Source organism: Gallinula chloropus (assembly GCF_964237585.1).
Source record: "Gallinula chloropus genome assembly, chromosome: 2".
Classification (NCBI taxonomy): Eukaryota; Metazoa; Chordata; class Aves; order Gruiformes; family Rallidae; genus Gallinula; species Gallinula chloropus.
This window is the reverse complement of record NC_140086.1, coordinates 21,847,652-21,875,354: the sequence shown is the minus strand read 5'-3', so window position 1 is coordinate 21,875,354 and position 27,703 is coordinate 21,847,652. Positions and strand designations below refer to the sequence as shown.

At 41.4% G+C, this 27,703-nt stretch overlaps 2 protein-coding genes across 2 annotated transcripts in view; one reads left to right on the top strand and one right to left on the bottom strand.

The window, feature by feature from the left end:
* Nucleotides 1-1,931: 1,931 nt before the first annotated feature.
* On the top strand, nucleotides 1,932-9,055 carry DCSTAMP (dendrocyte expressed seven transmembrane protein; the record flags this gene model as incomplete). The annotated part of the gene is made up of 3 exons (XM_084280017.1): nucleotides 1,932-2,957; nucleotides 7,144-7,464; nucleotides 8,972-9,055. 3 exons carry the CDS (start codon nucleotides 1,932-1,934, stop codon nucleotides 9,053-9,055), a joined length of 1,431 nt encoding a protein of 476 aa, XP_084136143.1.
* An 8,270-nt stretch (nucleotides 9,056-17,325) lies between these two features.
* Nucleotides 17,326-27,703, bottom strand: part of DPYS (dihydropyrimidinase) — a gene marked incomplete at its 5' end in the record, with an annotated part of 31,356 nt that continues 20,978 nt past the window's right edge. Inside the window, 2 exons of the mRNA XM_084280220.1 lie at nucleotides 17,326-17,560; nucleotides 21,710-21,917. Of these exons, the coding sequence (XP_084136346.1) occupies nucleotides 17,453-17,560; nucleotides 21,710-21,917 (316 nt within the window). The 3' untranslated portion in view covers nucleotides 17,326-17,452. The remainder of the gene's footprint in view (nucleotides 17,561-21,709; nucleotides 21,918-27,703) is intronic.

Sequence of the window (27,703 nt, the reverse complement as noted above, 5' to 3'; positions counted from 1 at the left end):
ACATGGAAGTTTTCACAGATTATTACAAAAATGCTAGCTTTTCAGTGTTTGGGGTGTTTTATGGCTTCTTAAATCAAGAACAGAACTCCAGATCTATTGACTTTACAGGGCAATTTTTCTTAGATCTATCAAGAAGATGTGGTGGCACGTACAATTTAAGGATCCAACCCAAGAAATTCATAATTTGCTGGCAGGGTTTCCTGGTTGTTAGGTCTGGTCCTGCTCAACTTCAGGATGATGAACATATTTTAATTATGTTTCCTAAAAATGCCTTATTTCTAGTTGAATAGGAAGAGGGCAAACAAACTTTTAGGAAGAGGGTAAGCAAAGGAAAGCTCTGCTCACAGCAAAGCTGGGGTCCAGTGGCTTGTGTGCTATCTCTCCTCCCTGCTTTGCTTGCACCACTTTTCCAAACACATGGTGACTTCTACATATTTCGGGATGTTAATTAACTAATTTCGATCCTGCAAAGGAGCTGCTAATTGCTGTTATACTCCATTTTACAGCTGAGTTCACTGAGGCCCCAGAGGCAAGGAATTTCCTCAGCCTTCCCAACCAGAGTGACAGTGCCAGGAATTGAGCCCACCCTGGCAGCTATTGCCCCCTTTAATCCCTACCAATGCTATTGAAAACACTCAGCATCTTTCAGGATGATCCTCAGCACTGGAAAGGATCAACCTCAAGTGAGGCCAAGGAAAAGCTGCACAATGAGCACTACAACCTAAGAAGGTCCCAGCTGGGGTCAGATGCCTGCTCCAATCACTCTCGGCTCCTCCTGCATGAAAAGCCTATAATGACATAACTAATAACTAATTACCATGAGAAGAAAGGGAAAACGGTGCAGTGGATGCTAGCAGAATTCATAAAGCCAAACATCAGTGAAATACAGTATGTGCACAAAATAATAGTTTAGCTCCTGGCTACCTGCTGTGTTCAGGCTAAACAAAAGACAAAGTAGTATTCCCTATTACAAAATAAAATTGCAACAGTTTATTTTATTTAATTAGTATCTTATTTGCTCTAGTATGCTAAAAGGCTAATATGCATATAAATTAGCCTTGCAATTTGGACAAATTGCACTATAAATATGATATTGTAAAAGGTGAAGGAAAGATGTGTGCACTGGACTGTCTCCCATCAAGCTGACTGGAATCTCACAGAAGTACTCTGTAATTTATAGTATGGGCATGCCCGTAGAGAGATGGTGACAAGCAGGATTAAAAGCATATATGGGTCAATATGCAGCTGTGCTACCCCAGGAGGGATCCAAAGAAGGAAAGATGCCTCTGAAACACACTTTATTCCCTCTGTAGTGACCTACCTCCAGCAGAAAAAGGAGAGGCATCTTCACTCCCCATCCCTGGGCAGCTTCACACACTGACCCATACATCCCTCACTCCCTGGCAGCTGCCCTGGCTGCTCCCCACAGGCCAAGCCAGGCTCCCCTGCATCAGGGTACCCCTGGGAAGTTTCCATGCTCCCCTGTTTCCTTTCCCAGCACCCCAACTGTAGGGCAAAGTCAGAGTCTGTGGGGAAGCACTGGGTGCTATGGGAGACTTGCATCCCCCTCATTCTCTCCTCATGCACGCACACATATGTACACAGGAACCTCCGTGTCTGTATACCAAATGAGAAAGCAAAGTGCACAAAACATAAAAGGACAAAAATACTTTTGGAAAAAAATATAATACCTTTTAGAGTCATCTCTTCCATGTTTCTGTATGTGATCTTGGGGATGAAGATTCGGGTGTCACACAGAGTGGTTCAGCCCCCACGGGAGACAGATCTGCATTTTTGGCAACATGAAGTACTAATGTTCAGCCAGTTCAAAGCACATCACTGGCAACAGTGCGACCCTGCAGCTAACAGCGTTTCTGTTTCCCTTGCCTTTCAGTTTGAGCCATCGCGGTGTCAGCAGCAATCGGAAGAGAATGCAAACATTTGTCTCAATAGCCCAGAAGGCCTGGGGAATTTTTACATCCGAAAGGAAGCCTGGTTGGAAGTATCTGATGCAGCTCTCTGCAGTTTGCTCTGCAGTTAGCTTCCTCTCAAGCTTTCTCTTATTCTTTGGCATGCGTTTCTCCCTGGCACTCCACCCTTTGAGTTCCTTACTGATTTCTGGGTCCATCTGGATCTCACTTTCTATCGCGCTCTCCTGTTTCAAGTACCTGCGCTGCTTTAGCGCCCTTTTCCTTCTTTCTTGTGGACTACAAAACGGCAGGAACGCTCTGATTACTGCTGGCACAGGTGTCGTGGTGGCTGGCAACATCCAAAATATTTTTCACAACCTGAAGGTTCTGGCAGACAGTATAACCTGTCATTTAGAGTATGAGCAATTTGCCTTGATAAAATATTATGTTGAGGCAGTACAAAGGATTTACGAGGCAGCCAAGCTTCCCATTGAGCTGTCTAAAGATATAGTCTTCCTAAAGCATGAATTCACACCATCTTATTCAATTTCAGATGATGTATTAAAACAAGAACTAAATGACACAAAGGAAGAAATACAGAGAGTTGTTAACCAGATATCTTTTATGCTGACTATACTGCCCTATATAGGACAGAAAGTACTTCCTGTAGTGGGGATTTTTCTAGCTTCTTTTGGAACTGGCCTGTTTATCAACAAATTTTTGGGCTCTCACAGTACCAAATTTAATAATACTTACATCACACAGAAGTTTATTGCATTTGATGAGCACCAAAAGCAACAGCAAAGACCCTGTCTTCTGCCACTTAACAGAAAAGAAAGAAAAGATTATGTGACAATCCCATCTTTCTGCCTCACAAGGAAGGACAGAAAAAACATGCAATATTTTTTTCTCCCTGTATTTATTCATCTTTGCATCTGGCTGCTGTTTGCTGCAGTAGATTATTTGTTTTATTGGTTATTTTTTTCTGTGAATAAACATCTCCAAGAAGTACCGGATCTAGAGATTCAACTCAGCCTCTTTCAGCAAGTAAGTACTTAGCAGTACTTTATATTTCTTAGTTTAGTATTGAAACATTTCCCTTTTTCCCTTCATCTTCAGCAGCTGCATGAGCAGACCTACAGCCAATGAGCCATCAGTTCTTTCATGGCATTACCATCTGATTCAAAAAGGACCATTGCCATTACAGATACATACCAAAGAGTTCTCTGCACTTTCCAAAGTGTCATCATATTTTCAGGGAATGGTAAATATAGGAAGGATGTTTATTCCTCCATTTATATATATGAAGAAGATGTATAGCAAGTCAGACTCACCACCCCTCCCCGGGAGGTCAGATTCCTTTGGAAAAGTGGAGAGGCTTTCATCATCTGGTTACTCAGTCTAATAGGAGACAACCTGAGGCAGATTAGTGTTCATTCTAAGGGTCTTTATGCCTCATATAAACTCTGCTGCTGCACAGCAGCTGTGATCTAGCATCACCAAACCAGCATGTGAAATGATCCTGGTTCCCTGGGATGTGATCCTTAAGAGAAAAAGGGTCCAGGAGAGCTGTTTGATATGCAAAAATCACCTCCTCAAAGCTCAAGAATGGTTCACCCCAGCTAAATCTAGCAAGACATCAGGAGGCCAGCATGGATGAGCAAGGAGCTCCTGACAAAATGTCTAGGTGAAAAAAAAACCCCAAAAAACCCAGATAGATGAAGTGGAAACAGGGACAGAGGGGCCAGGAGGAATACAGAGGCACTGTCTGATTGTCTAGGGATGGGGTCAACAAAGCCAAACCCACCTCGAGCCAAATCAGGTGAGGCAAGCAAAGGGCAGCAGAAAGGGCTCCTGCAGATCTATTAGCAGCAGAAGACAGACCTGGGGAAATTTGGATATACTGCTAAGAGCAGTAGGGCTCCTGGTGACAAAGGACATGGAAAGGCCCAAAGTACTCAATGTCACCTTCAGCTCAGCCTTAACTATGAAGACCAGCCTTCAGGAATCCTAAGCCTCTGAGATGAAGGCAAGTCTGGAGCAAGGAAAACTTAGACTTGGTGCAGGAGGATCAGATGAGGGGACATTTAAGCAATGGGACCTGATGGGAGGCAGTCATAGGTACTGAGAGGGCTGGCTGTTGTCACTCTGAGGCCACTCTTGATTATCTTTAAAAGGACAAGGTGCCTGGAAAAGGTTTCTGAGGACTAAAAAGAATCGAATGTCACTCCCATCTTCAAGAAGGGCAAGGAGGCGGATGCAGGGAAGCTCAGTCTGGTTAGCCTCACTTTGATACCTGGAAAAATGATGAATAATATAGTTGTGGAAGCCATTTCCAAACATGTGGAGGCCAAGAAGGATATAAGAAGTATTCAACATGGATTTATAAAGGTTAAATCGTGCTTGAACAACCTAACAGCATTCTATGATACAATCAGGGAGAACAGTGGATGCTGATTGTGCACTTATTAGGTTCACCCAGGCCCACCTTTCCAGCCTATAAAAATCCTTATATTGATGTCTTCCACAACATCCATACTGAAAAACTGATGAAGCATGGGCTAGATAAATAGAGAGTGATGTGAACTGAAAACTGGCTGAACTGCCAGACCCAAAAGGTTCTGATTCATGGCACAAAATCACTTCTGATGTCCCCCAGGAGTAGACATTGGAACCTATACTGTTTAACCTCTTCACTAATGACCTGAACAGAGGAACAGATTGCATCCACACCATTTTGCAGATAATATAAACCTGGGAAGAGTGACTGAAACACTAGTGAATTGTACTGCCATTTAGAGGGAGGTGAAGAGCCTAGAGAATTGGGGCATCAGGAACCTCACAACATTCAGCAAAGGAAAATTCCATGGCTTCCAGTCCTTGGAGAGAAATTACCCCATGTGCTATACCTGTCACGGGCAGGGACACCCTCCATTAGTCCATGCTGTCCAAAGGCTCATCCAATCTGGCCTTCAGCACTTCCACAGAGGGGACACCCACAGCTTCTCTGGGCAACCTGTGTCAGGGTCTCACCACCCTCACTGTACAGAATTTCTTCCTTATATCTAATCTAAATCTGCCCTCTTTTTGCCCTTTGTTATAGAATCATAGAATCATAGAATGTTCTGGGTTGGAAGGAACCCCAAGGATCATAGAGCTCCAACCACTCTGCCACAGGCAGGGCCACCAACCTCCAGGCCTGGATCTACACAAGGTTGCCCAGGGCCCCATCCAACCTGGCCTTGAACACCTCCAGGGACAGGGCATCCACCATCTCTCTGGGCAGCCTGTTCCAGCACCTCACCACTCTCTCTGTAAAAAACCTCCCCCTAATATCTAATCTAAACCTTCCTTCCTTTAGTTTTAATCCATTCCCCCTTGTCCTGCCATTATCTATCCTTTTAAAAAGTTAATTCCCCTCCAATTTGTATGGTCCCTTCAGGTACTGGAAGGCTGCAATGAGGTCCCCCTGCAGCCTTCTCTTCTCCAGGCTGAACAAGCCCAGCTCCCCCAGCCTCTTCTAGTAGGGGAGGTGCTTCAGCCCTCTAATCATCTTCATGGCCTCCTCTGAACCCTCTCCAACAGTTCCACATCTTGATTGTATTGGGGGCCCCAGATCTGGACACAGTACTCCAGATGGGGCCTCATGAGGGCAGAGTAGAGAGGGACAATCACCTCCCTGTCCCTGCTGGTCACCCCTCTTCTGATGGAGCCCAGGATACCATTGGCCCTGAGAGCTGCAAGAGCACACTGATGGCTCATGTTAAGTTTCTCATCCACCATGACACCCAGGTCCTTCTCAGCAGGGCTACTCTCAAGAAGCTCTTCTCCCAGTCTGTATCTATGTCTGGGATTCTTCCGGCCCAAGTGCAACACCTGACACTTGGCAGTGTTGAACCTCATTAGGTTCACCCAGGCCCACCTTTCCAGCCTATAAAAATCCTTCTGGATGGCTTCCTTTTCTTATGTTGAGTCAACCACACCACTTAGCTTGGTGTCATCTGCAAACTTGCTTAGTGTAGTCATGTCACTTCCTGCCATTGTAAACACGATTGTGCCAGGTGCAGAGGTGAGACTGACCAGTCTGTAGTTCCCCAGGTCTTGCTTTTTCCATTTTTAAAAATGGGGTTTATGTTTCCCCTTTTCCAGTCAGTCTTGTCCTATGAATTTATTCTCTTTATGAGCAGAGCTCACTCCTGTGGAAAGCTGGTTGACTCTCCCAAAACAGAAAATTATGCCATCATCAGACTTTTTCTAGTTCCCCAAGGAATGCTAGTCACATTAAAATGTAAAATTTAATCTCAACAGCTTTGTCATATCAAGCCTCAGGGCTGCTGATCTCAGGCAGTTAGAAAGCTGGCTGGGTGAACAGAACAGACTCAGCAACTTCTTGAGATGTTTATTCTTGGTATGAACAGTAAAGTTCTTCATGCACTGGTACTCCTGTTTCAGATTGGATTCCTAATGCAGTTTTTCCTTGCTTGTACAGTGGGGCAGTTCAGGGATAAAATGTCATGAGATTGGTAGGAATGGGGTAATGTCAAGGAAAGGCTAAGAGGCTGAAATGGGGTAACACACTTTGGGCACCTGATCTAACAGAAGTGCCATGCAGACCTAACAGAAGTCAGGCAGTTAGAAGAGCCCCCCTGACATGGTCAGAAAAGAGGTCAGCCTTCCTACCATGTATTTCATACCCAGTCCCACAGCATGTCTAGTTTAGTTCCTGTTATTCAGTATTTCAGCCCACAAGCAGTGCAGGACAGCAGCTCTTCTGAGCGAAGGCACAAAGGCACCTGTTTGAGGAGGAGAGGTGGCTTTGCTTGCATGGTAACCTTGTGATCAGAGCACCTGCCTCAGTGGGTTTGGAAACACTGCCGATCATGTTCATTTAAGGGATGGATACTCTGCTTTACACTGAAGGAAGGACCTTCCAACTGAGGATCAGAGCAGAATATTTTATACTGCTAGAGCCAAATTAACTAAATATTTGTGTATCAGGGCCACTGAGAAGGTAAGTTCTTAACAGTGGAACAGTCTCACAGGAGAAATAGCAAAAATACAGTTTGAAACATTTATAAATAACCAATAAGTGTATTATTATGAGCATGACATATATACACACTGGATGGATTCATGGTCCTTTGTAAATCTGAATGATCAATGGGTGAATTACTTAAATAGGAGGGAATCAGAACTATAATCAGCTCCTTATTCACCCCCTTTTTTTGTACAGAGGAATGAGAACAGCTTTATCATCGGTAAGAGAGAGCAAGTTTCAAAGACTGATGCTTTCAAGATCTCCTTGTTCAAGCATGACTGCATCCCTCAGCCAGAGTTCAGTCTCTCCACGACATGGATCGAGCTTGGAGTAATTATCTTCTTCTTAATCATTTTTGGGTTATTCTCCGGCCTCCTGACCCAACTTAAAATATTTGTGTCAAATTCATTTTATCCTGACATCGAGACGAAACGGGTACATTATTTGCATGCAAAATTACTCAAGAAAAGAGCAAAGTTACAAGAGAAAACTGGAAAGAACACGTTTGCTAGAACGGTAAGCCATCAGATCAAGGGAAAAATAATTTTAAAAAATCTCCATCTCTCAGGGTGGTAGCCAGTTCCAGGAAATACTTGAACACTTGTTAACTTGAATTATGTGCTAATAGACTTTCCCCCGTGCTCTCCTGCACAGAGGCTGGAGACAAGTTGCCTACTGGTGAAATTAAATCATGTAATTCTTTTATTCTGTCCTTCAATACACATGTATCAGACATGACATGGATATACTCAAATGACTATGTGCTGGCAAGAAAATCCTCTTCAGACTTAATCCTCTCCAGAGAAGAAACTTGGTTTCCATGAGCATATCAAAAGCAGCTCTGGCACAAAGAGTATTCCTGCAATCTGGATAGCAAATCTAGACAGGCATTTGTAAGCAGCCTCCAAATGCTGAGGAAGATGTCCAGTTGTTGCTGAGCAAAACAGAAGGTGATCTATTTCTGTTTTAACACACAGGGAGAGTGCAACTGCAAATGCCATTAGGAAACAGAACCTTTGGCTTGCAAAAGCATTCACTCTTTCTCTATGTGTGTGTGTATGTATATATGTATATGCCTGTACATATATGCACTAATGCAAATGCAAACACACATAGAATCACAGAATCACAAAATTGCTGGGTTGGAAAAGACCTTTGAGATCATTGAGTCCAACCATACCTGTCCTCTACTAAACCATATCTCTGAGCACCTCATCTACCCACCTTTTAAATACATGCAGGTTCGGTGACTCAACCACCTCCCTGGGCAGCCTGTTCCAGTGCCCCGTAACTCTTTTGGTGAAGAATTTTTTTCTAATGTCTAATCCAAACCTCCCCTGGTGCAGCTTGAGGCCATTCCCCCTCCTTCTATCACATGTCACTTAGGTGAAGAGACCAACACCCACCTCTCTACAACCGTCTTTCAGCTAATTGTAGGCAGCAATAAGGTCTCCCCTCAGCCTCCTCTTCTCCAGGCTAAACATCCTCAGCTCCCTCAGTCACTCCTCACTAAGTTTGCTTTCCAGCCCCTTCACCAGCCTGGTTGCCCTTCTCTGGACAAGCTCCAGGACCTCAGTGTCCTTCTTGTAGTGAGGAGCCCAAAACTGAACACAGCACTCAAGGTGCGACCTCATCAATGCTGAGTACAGGGGCACAATCACTTCCGCAGACCTGCTGGCCAGGCTGTTTCTGATACAAGCCAAGATGCCATTAGCCTTCTTGGCCACCTGGGCACACTGTTGGCTCATATTCAGTCTGCAGTCGACCATGCATATATACATGCAGAGATACATATGGCAAATCCAGATAGCTGCAGATACATATAGTTTGTTTATATATATATATGTATATATATATGTATATATGTTATATGTGTATATAACAACACCCATAGATAGGGTGTTGTTGTTTGTGTGTATGTTTTTTAATAGACTTCAATACTGAATATACAGGGTGTTAAAAGTCTGGGCAACCTCTCACTCAATAATACTATGATTATAGCATCATATTTCTGTCTTTTCAGGTCAACTTTTGGTTTCCAATATTCAAGACAAGAGAGGCAGTGAAGAAGAGAGAAAGGAGTGTGGCAAATGACAACATCGTGTGAGAGAGACCAAGTGAATTTTGGATGAGATGTTCTAGCTCCACGGGGATGTGTTTTGCACCTGTCTTTCCTATGGATTTTCAATTTTAAGATGTGAAAAGAGGATCAAAGTCTAATCAGCAGTATTTTGGAAATCTGTGGGGAAAAAGTCACAGGAGATAGTGTGCTCTCCACTGCAGAGCGCTCTGTATTCCATTCATACTGATTTTTCAACTTGGAGCCTGCACTATCTGGTACTTTAGAAAGCCGTGAAGGGTCTGTGCTTCTCTGTAAAAGCAATCACACAGTTTGGAGATTTCAGGACTGCAACACAAACCTCTTTGTTTTGAGCTAACAGAGGACATAACGGTAGCAGAAGGTTTGTCTCTGTCACATTTGTCAAACACTGAAGATACAAGACACAGCAGAGACTGTCGATTGGCTTCTGGGCTGGCCAAGAACCTAACTAGAGGGCTGAGATGTTTCCAGACATTTCTGTTGTTCAACCTGGAGGTGCTCCAAAGCCTTCAGCCTTTTTTCCTCATCCCTAGCTTCGTATACATACTTCTGCTTCTGCAGTTCTGTCTTCCACAGGGCCAGTGCTCTATAAGCTCTGTCAGCCTTCTAGCTCACCCAAACTCCCTCCCTGCCATGTCGTCCTCTCACTTACTTTTGGTGATTTGTCTCCCAGAAGTTTCTAATCCCAGTCTCCCACCTGGAATTCCTCATTTGGTCTTAGTCTCTCACATTCACATTTGTAGACTGTCCTGTATCTTTGATGATCGTGAGAAAGCCAACGTGGCAAGCACAGGAGTGCGAATGCTCACAAGAGCTAGAATCCAGAGCAACCAGGTGCTGTGGGTTGAAACAAGCTGTTGTTGAGGTGAACATGCATGAGCAGAGGTGAACAACACTTTGAGTCTTGCAGCCTGAGTGCTTACAGAAGTGGCAAAAATGGGCTTAAGCAACTTACGTCACCATTGACTTCAGTGAAGCAAATTGACCAAACTGATACTGAGCGTGTCACCTGTTCAACTAGCATTGGTGATGCATCTTCACATGACATAAGAACGGACAAACATAGGAATGGCTGGACTGATGTGGCACTGGAGGTTTAAGGTAGAGCTAAAAATCCACCCAACACGCAGTGTACTCCTGAGATTTGGCCACAGCCAAATTCTTTCTTCAGGTTGCATAGGAACAGGAAACTCTGACCTGCTCCTCTCTAATATGTGTGTGGTCCCAGAACAGCCATTAATCGATGTCTCTGTTACCTCAATGAATAAAAATTTATTTAAAGCTTTTCAGCAGCAAGTGTCAGATGCTATTTTTTACCTAAAGCACTGAAAAACAACAAGTCTTTGGGGCATGGGAGGCATCTTCCATAAAAAGCCTCCCTCCTCCATGGACACAAGCGATTCAGGCTGCCTGTGAGCCCGCAATTTGTCTCTAGAAAATGGGGTGCTAGCTTAATGCCATGCATTATTGAGGGCTGTGCTGAGTGTCTCTGAGTGGCCTGGCTATGCTCTCTTTTGTTAAAGTGGGACAGCTTTGGATAGTAGCAGAACACCATTTATATCCCAGGTACTACTGTCAAAGATCAGTAGCAAAAAGAATTCCGGTGAAAAAGCAGTAAAATGAAGAGTGCTTTAATATTATTTTTTTTTTCTCTCTAAACAGACTAAATGTCTATGTGACAGGAGATGTTCCTTTACTCTTGTTACCACTTCAGATGAAAGGGAAAAAGGAATTAAACATCAGCAAGAGCTGAGATTTTTTGGCTGAGTCCTGACAAGTTCATTGCTGGTAGGAGTTGGATGTATGCCTTTCTATTCCAAAGGACAAGGTGGGGAGAAGCCCTGTCCTCCTACTGATCACAACATCCAAATGCAGGGGCAAGTCTAACATAAAGGCCAGAAACCTGACCAGAATAGCACCTGAAGTTAGGAGAAACTTCTTTACAGTGAGGGTGGTCAAACACTGAAACAGGTTGCCCAGAGAGGTTATCATAGAATCGTACAATGTGTAAAGTTGGAAGGGACCTGTAGGGGTCATCTAGTCCACTCCCTCTGCAGTAAGCAGGGACATCTTCACTAGATAGTTCTCTCAGAGCCCCATCAAGCCTGACCTTGAATATCTCCAGGGATGGGGCCTCCACTACATCTCTGGGCAACCTGTTCCAGTGTCTCACCACCCTCATATTGAACAACATTTTCCTAATATTCAACCTAAATCTCCTCTTTTTGTGTTTAAAACCATTACCCCCTGTACTTCTGCTACACACCCTCATGAACAGTTCTTCCCCAGCTTTCTTACAGGCACCTTTCAGGTACTGGAAAGCTGCCTCCCTCTGGAGCCTTCTCTTCTCCAACCTGAACAAGCCCAGCTCTCTCAGCCTATCTTCACAGGAGAGCTGCTCCAGCCCTTTTTTTTTGTGCCCTCCTCTGGACACGCTCCAAAAGGTCCATGTCCTTCTTGTGTTGAGGGCTCCAAAGCTGGATGCAGTGATGCAGGTGAGGTCTCACCAGAGCAGAGTAGAGGGGCAGAATCACCTCTCTTGATCTGCTGGTTACACTTCTTTTGATGCAGCCCAGGATGCGATTGGTCTTCTGGGCTGAAGATGCACATTGGTGGCTCATGTCCATCTTCTCATCCACAAGTACTCCCAAGTCCTTTTCCTCAGGGCTGCTTTCCAGCACATCATCTCCTAACCTTTATGAATAATGGGGATTGTCCCAACCCAGGTGCAGGACCCTGCACTTGGCTTTGTTGAATCTCATGTGGTTCAACACTTCTCCACTTACCCAGCCTGCTTCTCCAGCCTGCCCAGGTCCCTCTGGATGGCATCCCATCCCTACAGCACATTAACTTCACCTATATTATGCTCTTCACTATCTCCCTACACCTGGGGTACCAGGAAAAATGGCACATTCTTCACTTTTTTTCTCAAATTCTAACCCAAATTCACCCTCAGTGCCTCAAACACCTTGAGCTTTATCTCAGTGGTAGAACAGTTCTTACATCATCTACAGTATTACCTACTTCTACAACTGAAGCTGTGGCTGCCCTGTGACTGAGAAGAGGGTAGAATAGGTACCCACTAAAGTGAGGTCCTCTTTAGTTGCACAGATGCAAAGGCAGGTCTGTCTCCCCCCCTGGCATTGCAGAGACATATCTCTCACTCTATGCAATCTTGCTTGGTTTCTGTTTTCTCCTATTTCCTTCTGTCCTGTGAGCTGGGTAATTCTGGGGGTTTGTTTACCTTAGCTGTCTCCTCTGCAAGTCGTTCAGCTATTTCAGCTATTCCCTTTGGCCTCTCTGTTCACCATAACCTTCAACCACATGAGTACATTGCTCTGTTTTCCTTTTTTTTTTTAAGTCTATGAGTAACAACAAAAAAACCCCAGTATTCCATCTGCAATTGTATCTGTTCCTCTCTTGCCTACTCTATCCTCATATTCCCTACATTTTATTTTGGTTTTCCCCCCTGTTTTTGTCATTCAAAACCTTCTTTCCTCTTTTGATATATTTTCTTCTGCTCCAATAGATTGGTCTTCCCATACACAAAAGCATGTATTTTCCCTTTTGTTAAGCACAAGTGAACTATGGGTACAGTTGAAATTAAGGGTTTTATGTATTCATTTATTGGCTTAATGGAAAACTTTAATATCTTTCATGTTATTGGTCTTTGCCTCTAAGTGCCTCTCTAGGGCTTGCCAGAAATGTGTTTGTATACCACCAGCGCTCAGAACAAGAGTCTGAGAAGTCTGGATTTGGCTTTTGACTCATTCATCCCATTCCTTCCCCTAGCTCTCAACAGAACTCAACTTCCTTTTTAAATGTCCTTCAGTAGTGGAGGAGCTGTTTGATTTACTGTGAAAAATCCCCCAATTGGATGAAATCTGGTTTGCAAAATTAATGAAATGCTGACCTCATTGTCTTGTGAGGATAATTCAGAGAGACATGTCAGTGCTCCTGACCCTTCTGAAGCACAGTACAAATGAGGCTGTTTCCTTTTGACAACCACATTTACAGAACTCTCCCCATCACTACCCCATACCCCCGAACTTGACATGCTTCATCTCTAAACTGAAGGGGTTTTTTTTTCATCTGTGCCAATTTTGTATGGGCAGCTGGATGTGCAAAGTTAGAGGATGCTGGGTTTGCCACTGCTTTCACCCTGATCCCTGCTCTGCCAGTGTTTTCACACTGAGTCACTTTGTTTTCATCACAAATAGCCCAGTGATGCTTGTAATTAAAGACAAAAAGAACAGGCAAAGCCTTTCCTCTAGTTCTTTCCTCTAGTTTTTACTTCACAAAAGTGGAAAGTATGGATCAAAGGATCACCCTCTGAGGCTGCTGAAATAAAGCCCGAAGGTGGGAATGTCAATACGCTCCGTGGGTGCTGCCATGCATGAGAGTAACTTCCTCCTCATCTCCCTTCTGATCTGTAGCACCATCCCTGCCCTCCAGTGGCCCAATAAAGCTGCACGCACCAGCACCGCTACTCTGCGGAGACCCCGTGGTACTTCAGGCTGAAGAGAGAAGTCCCACACAAGTAGGTACTTGCCTCACAGCCGTGAGCTTGGCACAGGTTGTGAAATGACAGCCAACGGACAATAAGCACATGCCGGCCATGTGAGGACGTCTCTGGCAAATGGTGGGGGTAAAAGCAATGGCAGGTATGCTGGGATCACAGCTCCCAAATTCCTTCTCTACTCTTGGCCCTGGAACCTATGTCACCAGGAAGGATGGGGTATTAAAGGTCTCAAATTTCTGTCTGACTGAGGAAAGTGATAAAAATATGGCTAACAGAGTTTTTTTCCTTAATGTATTAATGTATTTGAGTCTTCATCTTTCTGTACATGAGCAGAGGTGAAACCAGCAGAATCCCAAAGAGCAAGGAAAGGACGTTCTGTGTTTTGGCCTTGACAAAACTGATCTTTGGCTCCCATGTACTGAGATATATTGCTTCAGAAAGAAAAGGTGTTTAATGTAGCAATGCCACCTCTCAAAGCAATCAGAGATAGTCTACTCTTGCTGAGTGACCAATGGACTGAAGGAAGAATACAAGAAAGTAAGCATTTTTCTCAGTGGGCGCAGGAGAGTTCTGAGGGCTGTGGCAAAATGAGGTAGGATTCTCACAATTGTCTTACTTTCCCATGAAAGGCTCAAGGAAACTGTGCTGAAAACATCATCTCTAAACCAGCTTTCCAACCTAGTATGGGCCACCTGTAACGGATGTAGTTCCATTAGGACTACAGTTATAACACAGCCCCAGCAACAACTTTGTGAGAATGTAATGAACAAGTGATAGCTGGGATGAGGTTGTGGGACAAATTCAGAGGTCTTGTCAGGGTCTAGAAACTGAAGTAGAGCTGAGAATCCACTCAGTGCTCCTTCCAGTGCTCCAACTAAGGACCTGTGCTGGCATAAATGTGTTTCATAATCTCACTTCATCCCATACAAATTACATTGCTACTAGAAAAACCATCCCTCTGTGTTTGGCTCTGCTGTCACTCGTTACCGGTGTTTTGGAATAGGGACCTGGGTAGTTCCAGATTTAGGTACATTATAGTGTACCCCACACAAGTGGAAAAGGAACAAGGACTGCAGGGTTTTGGCGTGTGACATTCTCAACTTTAGTAGTAGTGCCTGAATAGCACAGCTGAAATACTTGTGATGTCACACAGTTTCTCAAGAGCTACTAACTGACACCTGGTGGCCACAGGCAGGATTCAGGCTACAGCCCACATGTGTCATGGCAAAACAAATACTGACAAATTTCATGAAACTGACAGCCTCAATAACTTGTGCCACTCAAGGACATAAAAAAGCAGCAGATGCTTTGGTGTAAATCCCAGTTCACAATATGAAGATAATTTTTTCCATGGCATCTTCACAATAGTTAGAACGGTCATTGGAATAAAAAAGTAGGCATTTGTTAAGAACAAAATCCAAAGGATGCCCCCTGTGAGGAGTATAATCCACGGTACAGAGCAGTAAAGACCAACACAGGGATCAGGAACTCTTCCCGAATTGTTTAGGGAGAAGCTTCCTCATTTCTAATCTAATAAAAATCTGTAGGAAACCTGAAAAGATTATACACATTTCCACAAATACACTTTCATGGATTGGAGAGCTCAGTTTATAGAATGGGTGTTCATACAACTCATAAAACTACTTGCTGTTATGACACTGTGAAAACATCTGGGTTTAGAAAAATCACTAACTTTGTTCCTTTGGGCTTTCATGATCTGCAGTCTTTTGTATCACTTTGATCTCAGTAGGTGTCCCAAGAGCCCAAAGGACATTTGAAAGTCCTGGCCATATCCACAGAATCCAAAGGACTGGCAGGCTTTACTCCTGGGTTTCATTTCTGTCATAACTGAGTCATTTTTGCCTTGAGAAACTCACTTAAGCCAACACTGGATGTTAAACATCAGGCAACTAAATATATTTAAACACTTGAGTGATTTCAGAGCTTTGAGGACCCATAGTTCTCACAACTGTAAACCATTTATAATTATGTTTACTTGGCTCACAGATACATAATGTAATTTCAAGGCTCTAATAATTGCCAAAACCTGAAGCCTCAGATGAAAGTCTCCATACAATTTATTGTTAAAAGTAAAAATAAGTTTTTTGTCTCCCCCCTGCTTTTTCCCCCACCGTTCCCAAACTGTTATCCTTCTTCTAAGGCAGCAAATTATTATAGAGAATGGATTTGTGTTTGACATGCGGTCTCCATGAGACAAAACACAAGGCATCCTTCATACTGAAAGTTCCAGTTCTGAGAGGCAAAGATGGGTTAAGTGAAAGGTGGTGGCATTTCAAGAAAACTACTCATCTCACCCTAAACGAGAACAACTCTAGTTCATCTACTCTGTTTTAGACCTTGAGGAAGAGATGAACAGTGTTCCAGAAGCACCTTTTTCTCTGTTGATTACAGAGGGAAGCTAGAGAACAAACTCAGAAGCAGACCATTGCAACATGGAAGTCTACACTGAACAGCTCCCTTATAATAATCATTGTAATAATGTTGGATGCCTGCTTCTGCTCTTCTGCCACCCCAAAACAACCTGAGCAATGGCAATCTGTGCTAGCAATTCCTGAATATCACCACGATTAACTTCCATCATCTTACAAAGAAAATTCTCCTTTGGTGTTTAGAGCCACAAGAACTACTGACCTAGTAGGAGTTTGTCTCTCCTACATCGCTGAATGCCCATGAGTATCGCGGAAACCGGAAGTCTGCCATTCGTTGTAAAACTAAAAATAAGAATAGCTATCTTATGTTTTCTGTGTCCATCTTATAATATGAACATCTTTCTGTGCCTCTTTGGCCCATGAATCATGCAGAGGTATAAGTTATACTGTTTCTACAGATAGAACAAGAAACTCACTGTACACCTGTTTTTGTAGTGGCTTCATTTCTCTCTTAAATATTCCCCAGTGACAAAGAAGGGATTTCACACCTGAAAACACATCTTTAAACAACATTCTCAGTTTCTGAGGAAAAACTTGTCTAGACATGGTTAACAGTCATGTTTCTAATACAATTATCTCTCAAATGGCAAATAGGATAAATCAAGCAAATTAGGGTTTTTGTTTGGTTGCTTTTATAATTACGAATCCTATCCTACAAAAAAACCCCAAAACAAAGTATTAATTACATCAGGAAAAAATTCACATTTTCAGTAATTTTGTAAAAAATTATTGCAGTGTGCTCTTGCTCTGATGAACCTGCTTATAAGCATTCAAGTTACATGTTCGTGTCTCTCCGTAAAGTCAGAACACAAAACAGTATTATAAGTGAGTTCATGAATATGGTTACCACAGGTTTGCCTAGGGTATAACAAAGGAAACGCTTGAACTCACCAATAAACGCTTGGCTGTGCAGCTGGCAGGGACAAAATGTATAAACTCTTTTCAAGACAGGGACAGAGGGAGGTGAAGCAGTGGGTTTAAAATAGTGACAGATCCCCTGAATCAGCATTTTTCTGTACCTGATCCCCTCCAGAAAGGGAAAAACAAAAAATCAAATACAGTATCTGCTATCAGAATTCTTTGCATTGCTAAACACGACAGAGATTCTCCTCACACATGAAATTAGAGAATGAGGATTCATCTCCCGTGACCTAACAGAGCAAGAATATAGAAAAACTGCTTAAAAGGCATTGCTTATTGGTTTGACTTTGTAAGTTAGCTTCTACCTTCTAAAGATCAATATTGAGAAATACCATCCCCAAACTTACCTATATTTAAGAACCTACAGAGCTGCTGCATTATAATTGCAGTTATAATTTTATTGTTATTCTATTTTCTAAAAAGAATTTTCCGGTTCTAATAACAAAATTCCTTTTAAAGAGAAATTGCAATGACACCTCCTGTGCAGAAGCCCAGTATAATGTTCACTGGTTATTGTTGTTTCACGTTGGCTCTTGAGAAGTTGATTGTGGATTGATTGTTGGACCCAGAATGCACTGCTTTGATGGGGACATCAGGGTCATTTTCATTTGCTTTTATCTAAAGAGAAGAAAAAGACAATATGATATAATCTTTCAAAAGAAAATCTCTGCTTTGCAATTTGTCACTCAGAGGGGTAATAATGGAGAAAGAGTGCTAGGAGCTAGGCTCCCTCACTCTATTGCAGCTTTAGCCTTTAGTCCTCTCTATTACAAAAGCTTTCTCCCTTATGACAGAGGAAAACAAATAGCAGGCTGCACTCTGTTGCTGCCCTGGATGAGGTTCATTGTGAGGGAGCTTTAAAGGAACAATAAAATGAAATGTGGAAAAGTTAACTTCACCCTGCCACCACTGCATGTTTGTTCCTGTCCTCATATTAATTAGCACTAAGAGCAGATCCATTTATGAGGTACGAAGTGGAGCATTACATCTACTTATTGGGAAACCATTTCTAGCTAATCTCATTGTTGGTACACATATTCACCAAAAAAAACAGAGTTGATTTTGTCATGCTTACTGCCACTCACCGTCCATCCCCATGACCCATAATAATCAACTCCCCTGCTGTAGGAAAGAACATTTCAAGTGGAGTTGGCATACAGCAGCATCATGTCTCAATTGTGCTTACTGAAGGTCTTACCTACTTCTTTTACTTTTTCTTGGAGCATTTCTTCTGCTTGTTAAACAGTTAAAAAATAAGATGGTGTCCACCTTGTCCCTCTCCCCAGCTGGCTTACCCCACCTGTGTGTTGCCCCTCACTGATCCTTGCTAGGTTCTTTGGAGAGACAGTTCAGCTCATTAAACCAACAGAAAACTAACCCAGTAAAAGGACACTAATACTTGCTTTCTGCTGGCTCAGCAAGTAAATCACCTCACAGAATGATCTACCAAGCACCTGAGTGTAGGCAGGAGAGCCAGTGTCCAAGCTACACGCTGTGGACACTGGGGAGGAGGGAAGGGCAGACACAAGTGTTATTCCCATCAGCCTCTGATGCACTGAGCCTTACAGAAGCTCAACCATCCATTAATTAGACCACTGCTGGCATTGACTGCAGCACCTCTATTGCATACAGACAGCTGATGTCCTTGCAAAACAGATCTATCAGCATAACCCAAACAGCACAGGGACACCACAGAATTAAATTTTTCAAATCAAAATGGCTCTGTAAATTTGCAAGACAAACATTTATGCTTTCTTTGTACTCCTGGTACTAACCAAACTCAGGTTTTCTGTGAGCCTTCACAGCCATGAAGTCTAGCAGTTAAACTCCATTTGCTTCTCTCAACTGAACGTTCAAAATGAGGCTTCAATCAGAAAAATGTCCTCCATACCCAGGCTTCCATGCATTTTTATCAGATTTAAAGATACCAAGATAACACAACTTCTGAGGAGGCTTGTTTTGAATAAGCCTGTCACAAGCTAGATGGCCTGCTGCAATTTTGTTTTCTTCAAATGTCAGAGAAGCATTAAAGAAAGTAGTTTTCACTAATCTTACCTGCAAGAGCCAAAACTGGGGAATGAGCCTATTATTTTGGTGTGAAGGATGTCCCTGAGACCACATCTTTATATGGTGCTCTCTTAACAGGAACAGGCTGACAGACCTGCAATAAAACATTTCAAATCTTTCACTATTATTTATCTTCCCTTTGCAGTTGGTAATTGGACATAAAGAAAATAGCAGTCTTATGATTACCCAGCTATGTATGTGACCCATCCCAACACTTTCAGCAGACCTCTCTCTTGAAAAGATCCTTTACGCTGGGATTAGACTGTTCAATTCTCACCTTTCATCAGGACCTGGGTGGCTCAATCTGTTCAACACTGCAACAAAGCAATTCTAAACCCATTTTATTTTAAGAAGCAACTGACCACATTCCACCTCCTTTTATTGATGCTTCTCCCTTTGTTAGTCCAAACAGATCTTGGAGTGGCGAACCCTCAGAGATAATGGCACACAAATAATTAGGATATGCTAAAACACAATTAGAAATCACTTAAGCTGGATGCTTCTGTATATTTCTTTAATCTCGGTTCAGCTACCTCAGGATATCCCAGGTGAGAGTAGGGACAGAGAAAAAACACCTGAGGTGCTCTCCAGGACAGCTGACTCACTGCACGTTCAAGCTATAAGCTCTTTGTTAAAGTTATTGCTTTTTCCAGTCATGCTCTTAATACAGGTAAGAGAGGTTAATCAACATCAGTGAAAGAAAGCAAATCCTGCTTTGTGTGGGTATCTACCATCCACCATCCCAGCTGCTGGCTGCAGGAGGTTGAGCTGGTTGAAAAATGACTTTCTGAAGACATGTTGTGCTTGATGTTTTAGTTAGTTAATGGAAAATTCTCTGCAGCTTTAATGAGAAAGGGAAACCACCAAGTCCATAGAAATCTTTCAGAATTCTGTAATTGGCAAATTTCTTATAATTTTTAGTTTAGTTTTGATACTAATCTTCCTCTAAAATGGGATATAAGGCTTTAGCAGAGGTGCCAGGATCTGTAGGCAATAAAACACAGCTATGCTTGAGGAAGCACCTAATTAGCATTTAATAACTGCAGCATGTTCTCTTATGTGAAAAGGAACGCCCCAAGTTTTTGCAGGACAAATCTGGTTTCAATAGCTAGTTTGTATTGCCATTACCTGGCATTTATTTTGCATTAAAAGTCAAAGGGATCAACATTGCACAACAAAGAAAGTGCTATAATAATAGGCAGCCCTCATTAACAGGGTACCAAATATCTTCAACATCCAGTGGATTAAACAGACTCTATTTAGCCTGTGAGACAACCTTTTCTGCAGCTGGACATGGAACTCCATGACCTTTGGAGCAATTGTTTAGTTCAGTTAAATGTTCAGTGGAAAGTGAAGATCTTTTCTCTGGACAAATTCACAGCTAGGACTACTGGTTCACTCTTCAACTAGGTCCAGGAAGTCTAGTCACAGATTATTTTCTTTGCCCTTTCTTTTCCCTAGAAACATTAACCTTTATTCACATTAAAACGATTAAAAAAATATATTAAAATTGTGGACATTTCTAAGAACCTGGTTTCAAAATAAAAATATAAAAAATAATGTAGAAAGAGTACATTTAGAGACCTAACATCAGGCAATTGAAAATAGCTCTAGTTTATCTAATTTACTCTGACTCAGGCTGGTACAAATAAAAGTAATAATAATATAAAGTTCCTTTATGTTTGGAAACCCCCAAAGTACAATCATCTGTTTTCTGCTCATAATTCCCAGAGAAAATCTGTGTTCATGAGAGGATTTCCTTGCCTACCTCACTGTATCATGCCCATCAACTTGCAGAACACCAACCCACTCCTGTGAAAGTATGGCCTTTGGAGGAAAGCCTCATTCAGCCACTTTCAAATGCCTTTCTCAGCCCATCAGAACAACAGGAGGAAGAAATATACAGAATTATCTTGCAAACATTTTAATGGATGCTAGTCTGAGTCAACTTTTAGATCCTACAGTGAGTGCCCCAGATTCAGGTTGTGATTTTCAAATATGCTTAGTCTGAGTGCTTTTGAAATTCCTACCTACAGTAAGTAATGATAAGGACTCAAGAGCATTCCTCACGAATGTTTGCATGGTAAATGGGCACTGAGAATTCACTCTTCATGTACTTCGCAGTATTTCTCTTTAATAAAAATATAGAACAAGAGCTCAAACAGAGCTATCTTGTTTGTTCCAGCAGTGCACTTTGCACATGTTCAGCTTTTAACACACACTTGCTGAAACAGAGCCAAGTGTTTAATATTCCACAGGGTTTAGCTCCAAACATCTGATCCATGAAAAAGTTAGAAAATTACTGATCCCTTTCTTGGCATAAGATTTCTTCCTGGTCATGTTGTTAAGCCTCTCTGATTTTCAGTGAAATCAGTGATGAAATCTTACAGTTAGTCAGATTACCCATGAGCAAAACTTTGTCCACTTGTATTGCAGGTAGAACTTGTTTATTTTAAAAAGTACCCAGGTTTAGTCTACGAGCTGTACAGACTATCCCTAACAGCAGGAAGAACAAGTCTATGATATTTTTCTGTAAGATAAAAAGCAATAAAAATTGAGTCCTTAAGTATCATTTCCTCCCACCTTGGCAGATTTTGATTAGTAAGGGAAATTACCATTGTATCCCCAAACCTCTCTTCCCAAGAGCTAGTTATCCTCATGTTGTACAAAGCATTACAGAGATTTATTAGTTTAATTAACCTGCTCCCGCTGCCTGACTCGCTGGTAGACATATGGAGGGAATGGTGGACGGGAGACATATTTGCCTTCTCCTGCTGTGACATTGAAAGCTCCGCCTTCATAAACCACTTTGCCTCTTGAAACTGTCGCAACTGGGACTCCGTGGCAGACCATTCCTTCAAATATATTGAAGTCGTTGGCCTGGTGATGTGTCTTTGCAGATATTGTCCTGTGTTTACAAAACAAAACACCACCAAAAATTACTATAATCCTTGCATTTTGCTTCATTATAGAAATTTGAGAGATTGATAAAGGAAGAAAATTTAGCAGCATTATTAAACTACGACATTGTACAGTACATCATGAAACAGCTGTAAAAATAGGATAGCACATTAACATTTCATTGAACAGTAATTGCATTTCAAGAGAATGAAGAGGGAGTCAAAAGGACAGAACTCTGCAGCCTTTTAAGACAAAATTTTCCACTAAAAAGAGATTGGTGGGGAAAAAAACCTCTGGTGGTTATATTTTATTTGGATAACATGACTTTATCCTGACTTGTCAAGCAAATATTTATGCACAATAAGGCCAGAAAAAAGGTCTGACCTTTCAGCTAGAATGACTTGCAATTTCAAGTTTGAAATGTATGGCTGCAATGTTTTAAAGATTGAGATTAATGAATAAGACAAAGACCATTTTACTGGAAAGTCAGTAGATGGTAATGAATTTTGGTAACTCTTAATGTGAGCTTGATTGATCCAGTGATTGATGGGTAATATCTCAATGCAGCTAAATGATAAGACAACATCACAATTCTACATACTTTTCCTCCAAGAGTATTAAGCAAATCATGATATTAGACCTCAACATCACTAATTTGAGCTACAGTATTATTGCTTTCTTTATGCATAGACTTCATTCTTTATGATCACTGTTTTTGCAATTTCTCTAACCCCAACTGGCTACAACAAAGGCAGTGTCAATGCTAGCACTGACATTAGCATCTGGAAATGCAGCCTGTGTATACTTCCTTTACTATCTATTTTCCCTACTGAGCTACTTACTGTCTACTGTATCTAAAATGGGTCACAAAATTTTAATTTTAGATAATTACCTTATTAACTTCCTGTTTCCAATCTACAGATTTTTTTAAAATAATTTGGAGAGTTTATAGTTTTATTGTCATCTGTCATTTCTGAAAGGAAGGAAGCTTCATGCTTTTGGCTAGCAGTCAGATTATCCAGAATGGGTGCTCACATAAGCAAAAAACTATCATGTATATATAACAACACCATTGTTAGTCCAAAGACTACACATTTTGCAACAGAACTATCAAAATAAAAACTAATATGAACTATTAATTTATTAAATAATTGATTATTTGGATAAGACTTAAAAAACCTTTAGTTATCAAAGTGAACAAATAATCCATACATTTCTTAATTATAATAATTTTTGAAAGTAATCACATATGAAATATTTCAAGTGATTATTTACACAGAGGAAAAAGAATTTGTGGAAGGATACTTAATTTTTCTCTCATATTGATTTACTGAACTAAGCAAATTTTTTCTCCTAAGAGCCACTCAAATCTTGGTGGCAACTGACTTTTCAAAGGCTGTATATGTAGAAATACTCTCAATGGCAAACCCGGCCATAAGAATAAAAACCTTTCCTTATTCAGCACGCCTTGGACAGAAAACTTACACATGCCTGCTCACCAGTATCAGCATCATCTTGTAGATTCAAAGCAGAAAGAATGAGCAATTGAAGCCAGACCTGTCTTCTATTCACCAGTTTTACAAATACTGTCAAACAACTTTCTCCATGGGTGTTACAATAGCCCTACAAAGAGTTTGCGAACATACTCTTCTAGATAATTGCATTACCCTTATGGGTCCAATTGCTAGAACAGTAAGTAAGAACAACTATAATATAATTATCTTTAGCATTCTCTGGGCATACATCATATCTATTTGCACAATAGCACTGGGACACAAAAAGAAAAATGGAAAAGGCAATTTGAGCAAACAAACTGAAAAATAAGCAAGACCCTTCAACTCAACATATGAGCTGTTTAAATGTAGAGGATCATTAGAGGTAAACATCGCTCAGAGGTAAGTATGTCCTTCATAAAAAGATACAAAATGAATGGAAGTTAACACATTTAAAAGAAATACCCAGTTGTACAGATAAACAGTGTGACAAAACACTTTACTTGGAGCTTGTCTCAACAACAAACTTCTATAGAACTCATAACTTTTCCATTGAAACAAGCCTTAGATCATACTGGTCTTTCTGAAAGCAAAGTGTATTCTCCATGAGAGAGATCACCAAAATTCGACTGTGATTTAACTCTTTGACATTATCAATGGCAGTGGAAGTTTCACATAGCAAGTGAGCAACAGAACTAGATAGAATGCTTGAGTCGGAAGCTCACAATTTAGCAACCTTATGCAACAGACTGTTTACTGCTGTATCAGCCACTTCAGTAGCAAGCAGCTTGCCATGAATCTCAGCGAAGTCCCAACGTTTGCTCCCAATGTCTGAATGCTACTGACCACTTGGCTAATGGCAAGAAGGGCTGTTACCTACTTATAATTCAAGAAAGGAAGATTGCCACCATAGTGAAGCATAATGTAACAGCTGTCTCCAGCATCCTAAGTGGTGGCTGACATAAGGGATTACTCAACATGAGAGATCAGATTCTGACTCCAGGCTTCAAAAACCTGCATTCGATTTTTTTAATAAAACTTGTGAAATTCTCTAATTCTGGTTATAAAGTACAGGGTTTTTTCTTTCAAGACACCCTTTCTCAAATGGAGACTGAGATGAGAATTACTTCAACATTTAAAAGAACATTCTTCTCTATAAACTAGATGCTGCTGCAAAGACATCAGGCCCTGTTTTGTTCCTACTTATATACATGTATCTGGGTAATTCATTTCATCTGCTTTTGATACACCCATCTTGCAAAGAGGTCCTTAGCAACAAAGAGGAAGACATCCTTCTGAAATTGTCTTTTTTCAATCAAATGCTTCTGTACAACTAATTTACAGTCAAATAGCAATTATTTTAGTCTAAGAACAATCACTAGACTTTCTCCATTTGAGGAATCAGTGACTAGTTAGCCAATATTTATTTATGCTCTATGTGAGAAAGGACTGTACAGCCATTCCTGGAATATTATATCTAAACAAACTACAAACTGAAGTTTGAAATTTAGAAAAGAGCATCAGGTTAGACTAATGGCACAAGCTATAGGGTGAAACTCATGACTGCACAGGTGGTCAGCTCAAAAATTATTCCCCAAAGTTTTGTTAAGGAATTAGAGGTACCAGTTTTCATTTCAAGTCAAATGCAAGCCAGGAGCAAATAGTGAGCTACAGTCAGGTAGGACTGGGAACTGGATGAAGGGAAACCATTAGGCATGAGAGTGATCTTCTATCTCTCATAACACATAAGATATGAAACTACTTTGGCCCAGTGAAGGTGGATCTGTTGAACTAGAGTAAGCTTTTTGACTTTGTGAGGGTTATCACTTTAATTTTCAAGGTGGGCATCAAAAAATTAAATGTACTTACTTTTAATGGGAACTGTATTTATTTAAATGGAAACTGGAAACTCACAGTTTTCTTGAAAAATTACAGGTTCAAGAATATGAAGGAACTCTGTAGTTGAGAGCCCTTAGGCAAGAATAGCTGCTCAACATCTCAGTAAAGGGAGGACACCTATTTTTTAATTACTTACTTAATAGAAGACATAGTAATAAAGGCAGCTAAAATGATCCATGTTCATTGTTAGAGAAAACTACTGCTTCACTGACAGCTGCCACAGAAAACCAACTTATGTAAGAGTGACTATTTGAGCTGTAAGCAACTTCTCACAGTGCTTACAGTGCAGGATCTCTAAGCTTTTTGGAGCTGGGGTAGGTGAGAAGTGCCAGTTTGTCGAGAATAATATCAGCCTTTGTGAGTTGCCTCTTCACATCACTTTCGGATGCCTTTGAACTCTCCATATTGTTAGCCTGCTTTTCTAAAATGTAGTGAAAAATAAATAGATTGTTCACCATTCTGTGCAAAGGAAGGGAAAACAAGTGATGAAAAAGAAGAAAGTGGAAGTCTTAATCTGTGTGCAAAAATGCTAGCTATTAAGCCTATAATGTAGATTAAAAAACCCTGTGACCTATTTTATAGAAAGGAATTTCAGTGACTGCACATGCAAATATATGCAGGTAACTAATTGTAAAGTTGTGTTCCTGGCCTCTTAAAAATGCCTCTAAATAAGCATTGCCTTTGAGTACCCATATGAAGAGAGGAGATTTATGGATAGAATAACAAACACAAATGGTTAGAAGTTAATGTTTGGGAGCTGGAAGTCAAAGTGACTTATCTGGGGGATGGGATCTTTATTTCATGCAATCACACCTGCTGAAATTCATCACTTTAAGATGGGTAGAAAATGACAACAAAATTATTTTCCTGATTATGGTTAAGTAACTCATTTGTCAACAATACCATCAGTCTGGTCCTATCAATCACTCCAAGCTGATATGGGATGGAAGTGAAAATAGTCAAACTGTCTAATAGGCAGGAGGGAAACTGGAATGAGAAATTAAGCTTGCAGAAAAGCATAAAAAGAGAGGAAAATACAAATTAGCCTATTCAGTGAGTAAAGAAGATCTGGAAATGATTACTGGGAGAAAAAAATGCAAGGTTATATAAGGAGAAAATAGGGAAGATTTATAACTTTTTTGGTAATATTTCTAAGATTCAATTCTCTGAAGAGAGCAACTGACATTTTGTGAGACAGCAAGTTACTAAGGAAACGTATATCATGCTCTCTCTGAGATGCTTATTTTGTTACAGTTCACAGAACCACAGAGTCATTGAGGTTGGAAAGCATCTCCTGAGATCATCTATTCCAAGCCCTGTGCTCTGATCAGGGTCAGCCAAAGTAGGTTTCTCAGAGGCATGTCCAGTCAGGCTTTAAGTACCTTCAAAGACAGATACTCCATGATCTCTTTGGCAACCTGCGTCAGTGTTTGATCACCCTCACAGTTAAAAGAAGTTATTTCTTATGTTTAAATGGAATTTCCTGTATATTTTTGTGCCTATTGTTTCTTTCTCCATGTCCCTTTAATTTGAGATAACAGGCAGGAGCTCCAATTCTAGTGAAAAATTGTACATTCACGTGTGCACACGCTTGCACTTGTGCAAAAAGAATATGGGGCTATTAAAATGCCAGAACATATATTTGTCCTATGCACACATATTTGATGCCACATTATTTCATTTTGCCTCATTGTGTCTAGATGCACTTATCCATATACTCAGTATTCAAAATTATGCTCATTCATCAAAAGAGTAAGATAGTTGCAGCATTATTTATTCTAATCATCTGCTAACATCTTGGTTTCCTCCTCTTTCATGTTACAAAAAATTACAGGCAGTTGCTTGGCAAGAGTGCTTAAATGTTGCTACTCGTTCCCACTTAAGGTTCTGAGGCTGAAGACTTGACTACAAATGAGACAGGCATAGGCTGCAGATTTTCGTTCTAACAGCCACAGAAGACCTACCCATGAACATATCTACATACAAACAAAGGCACTGAGGGAACATATGCCAGCAGACTGGGGCACACTGACTTCTTGCTGATTTGCACCCAGCGACTGTTTCCCCTGAAATGCATAAACACTGCAAACAGGGCTAGAAACCACATCTTGCCTAGTCATGTCATAGCAAGTAGATAAGAGAGCAATGTGTCCTTTTCCTCCCTCTCCTCCTCACCTCAGGACTCTTGCATTCTCTGCTCACCAGGGACCCCACTCCTCCAGCGTGCACTCAGGGCTGCAGCCACCACTGCTGTGCTGAGGGTTGAGCACAGCTCCACTGACACACATGGGGCACAGGCTGGGCCTGCCAAAGAAGGCCACTCCAGCCCAGCCCAAGGAGGATGGGGTGAAAGACTACCCAGCCAGCCCTGCCTCTGCAATCAGAAAGCAGCTCACTTTTA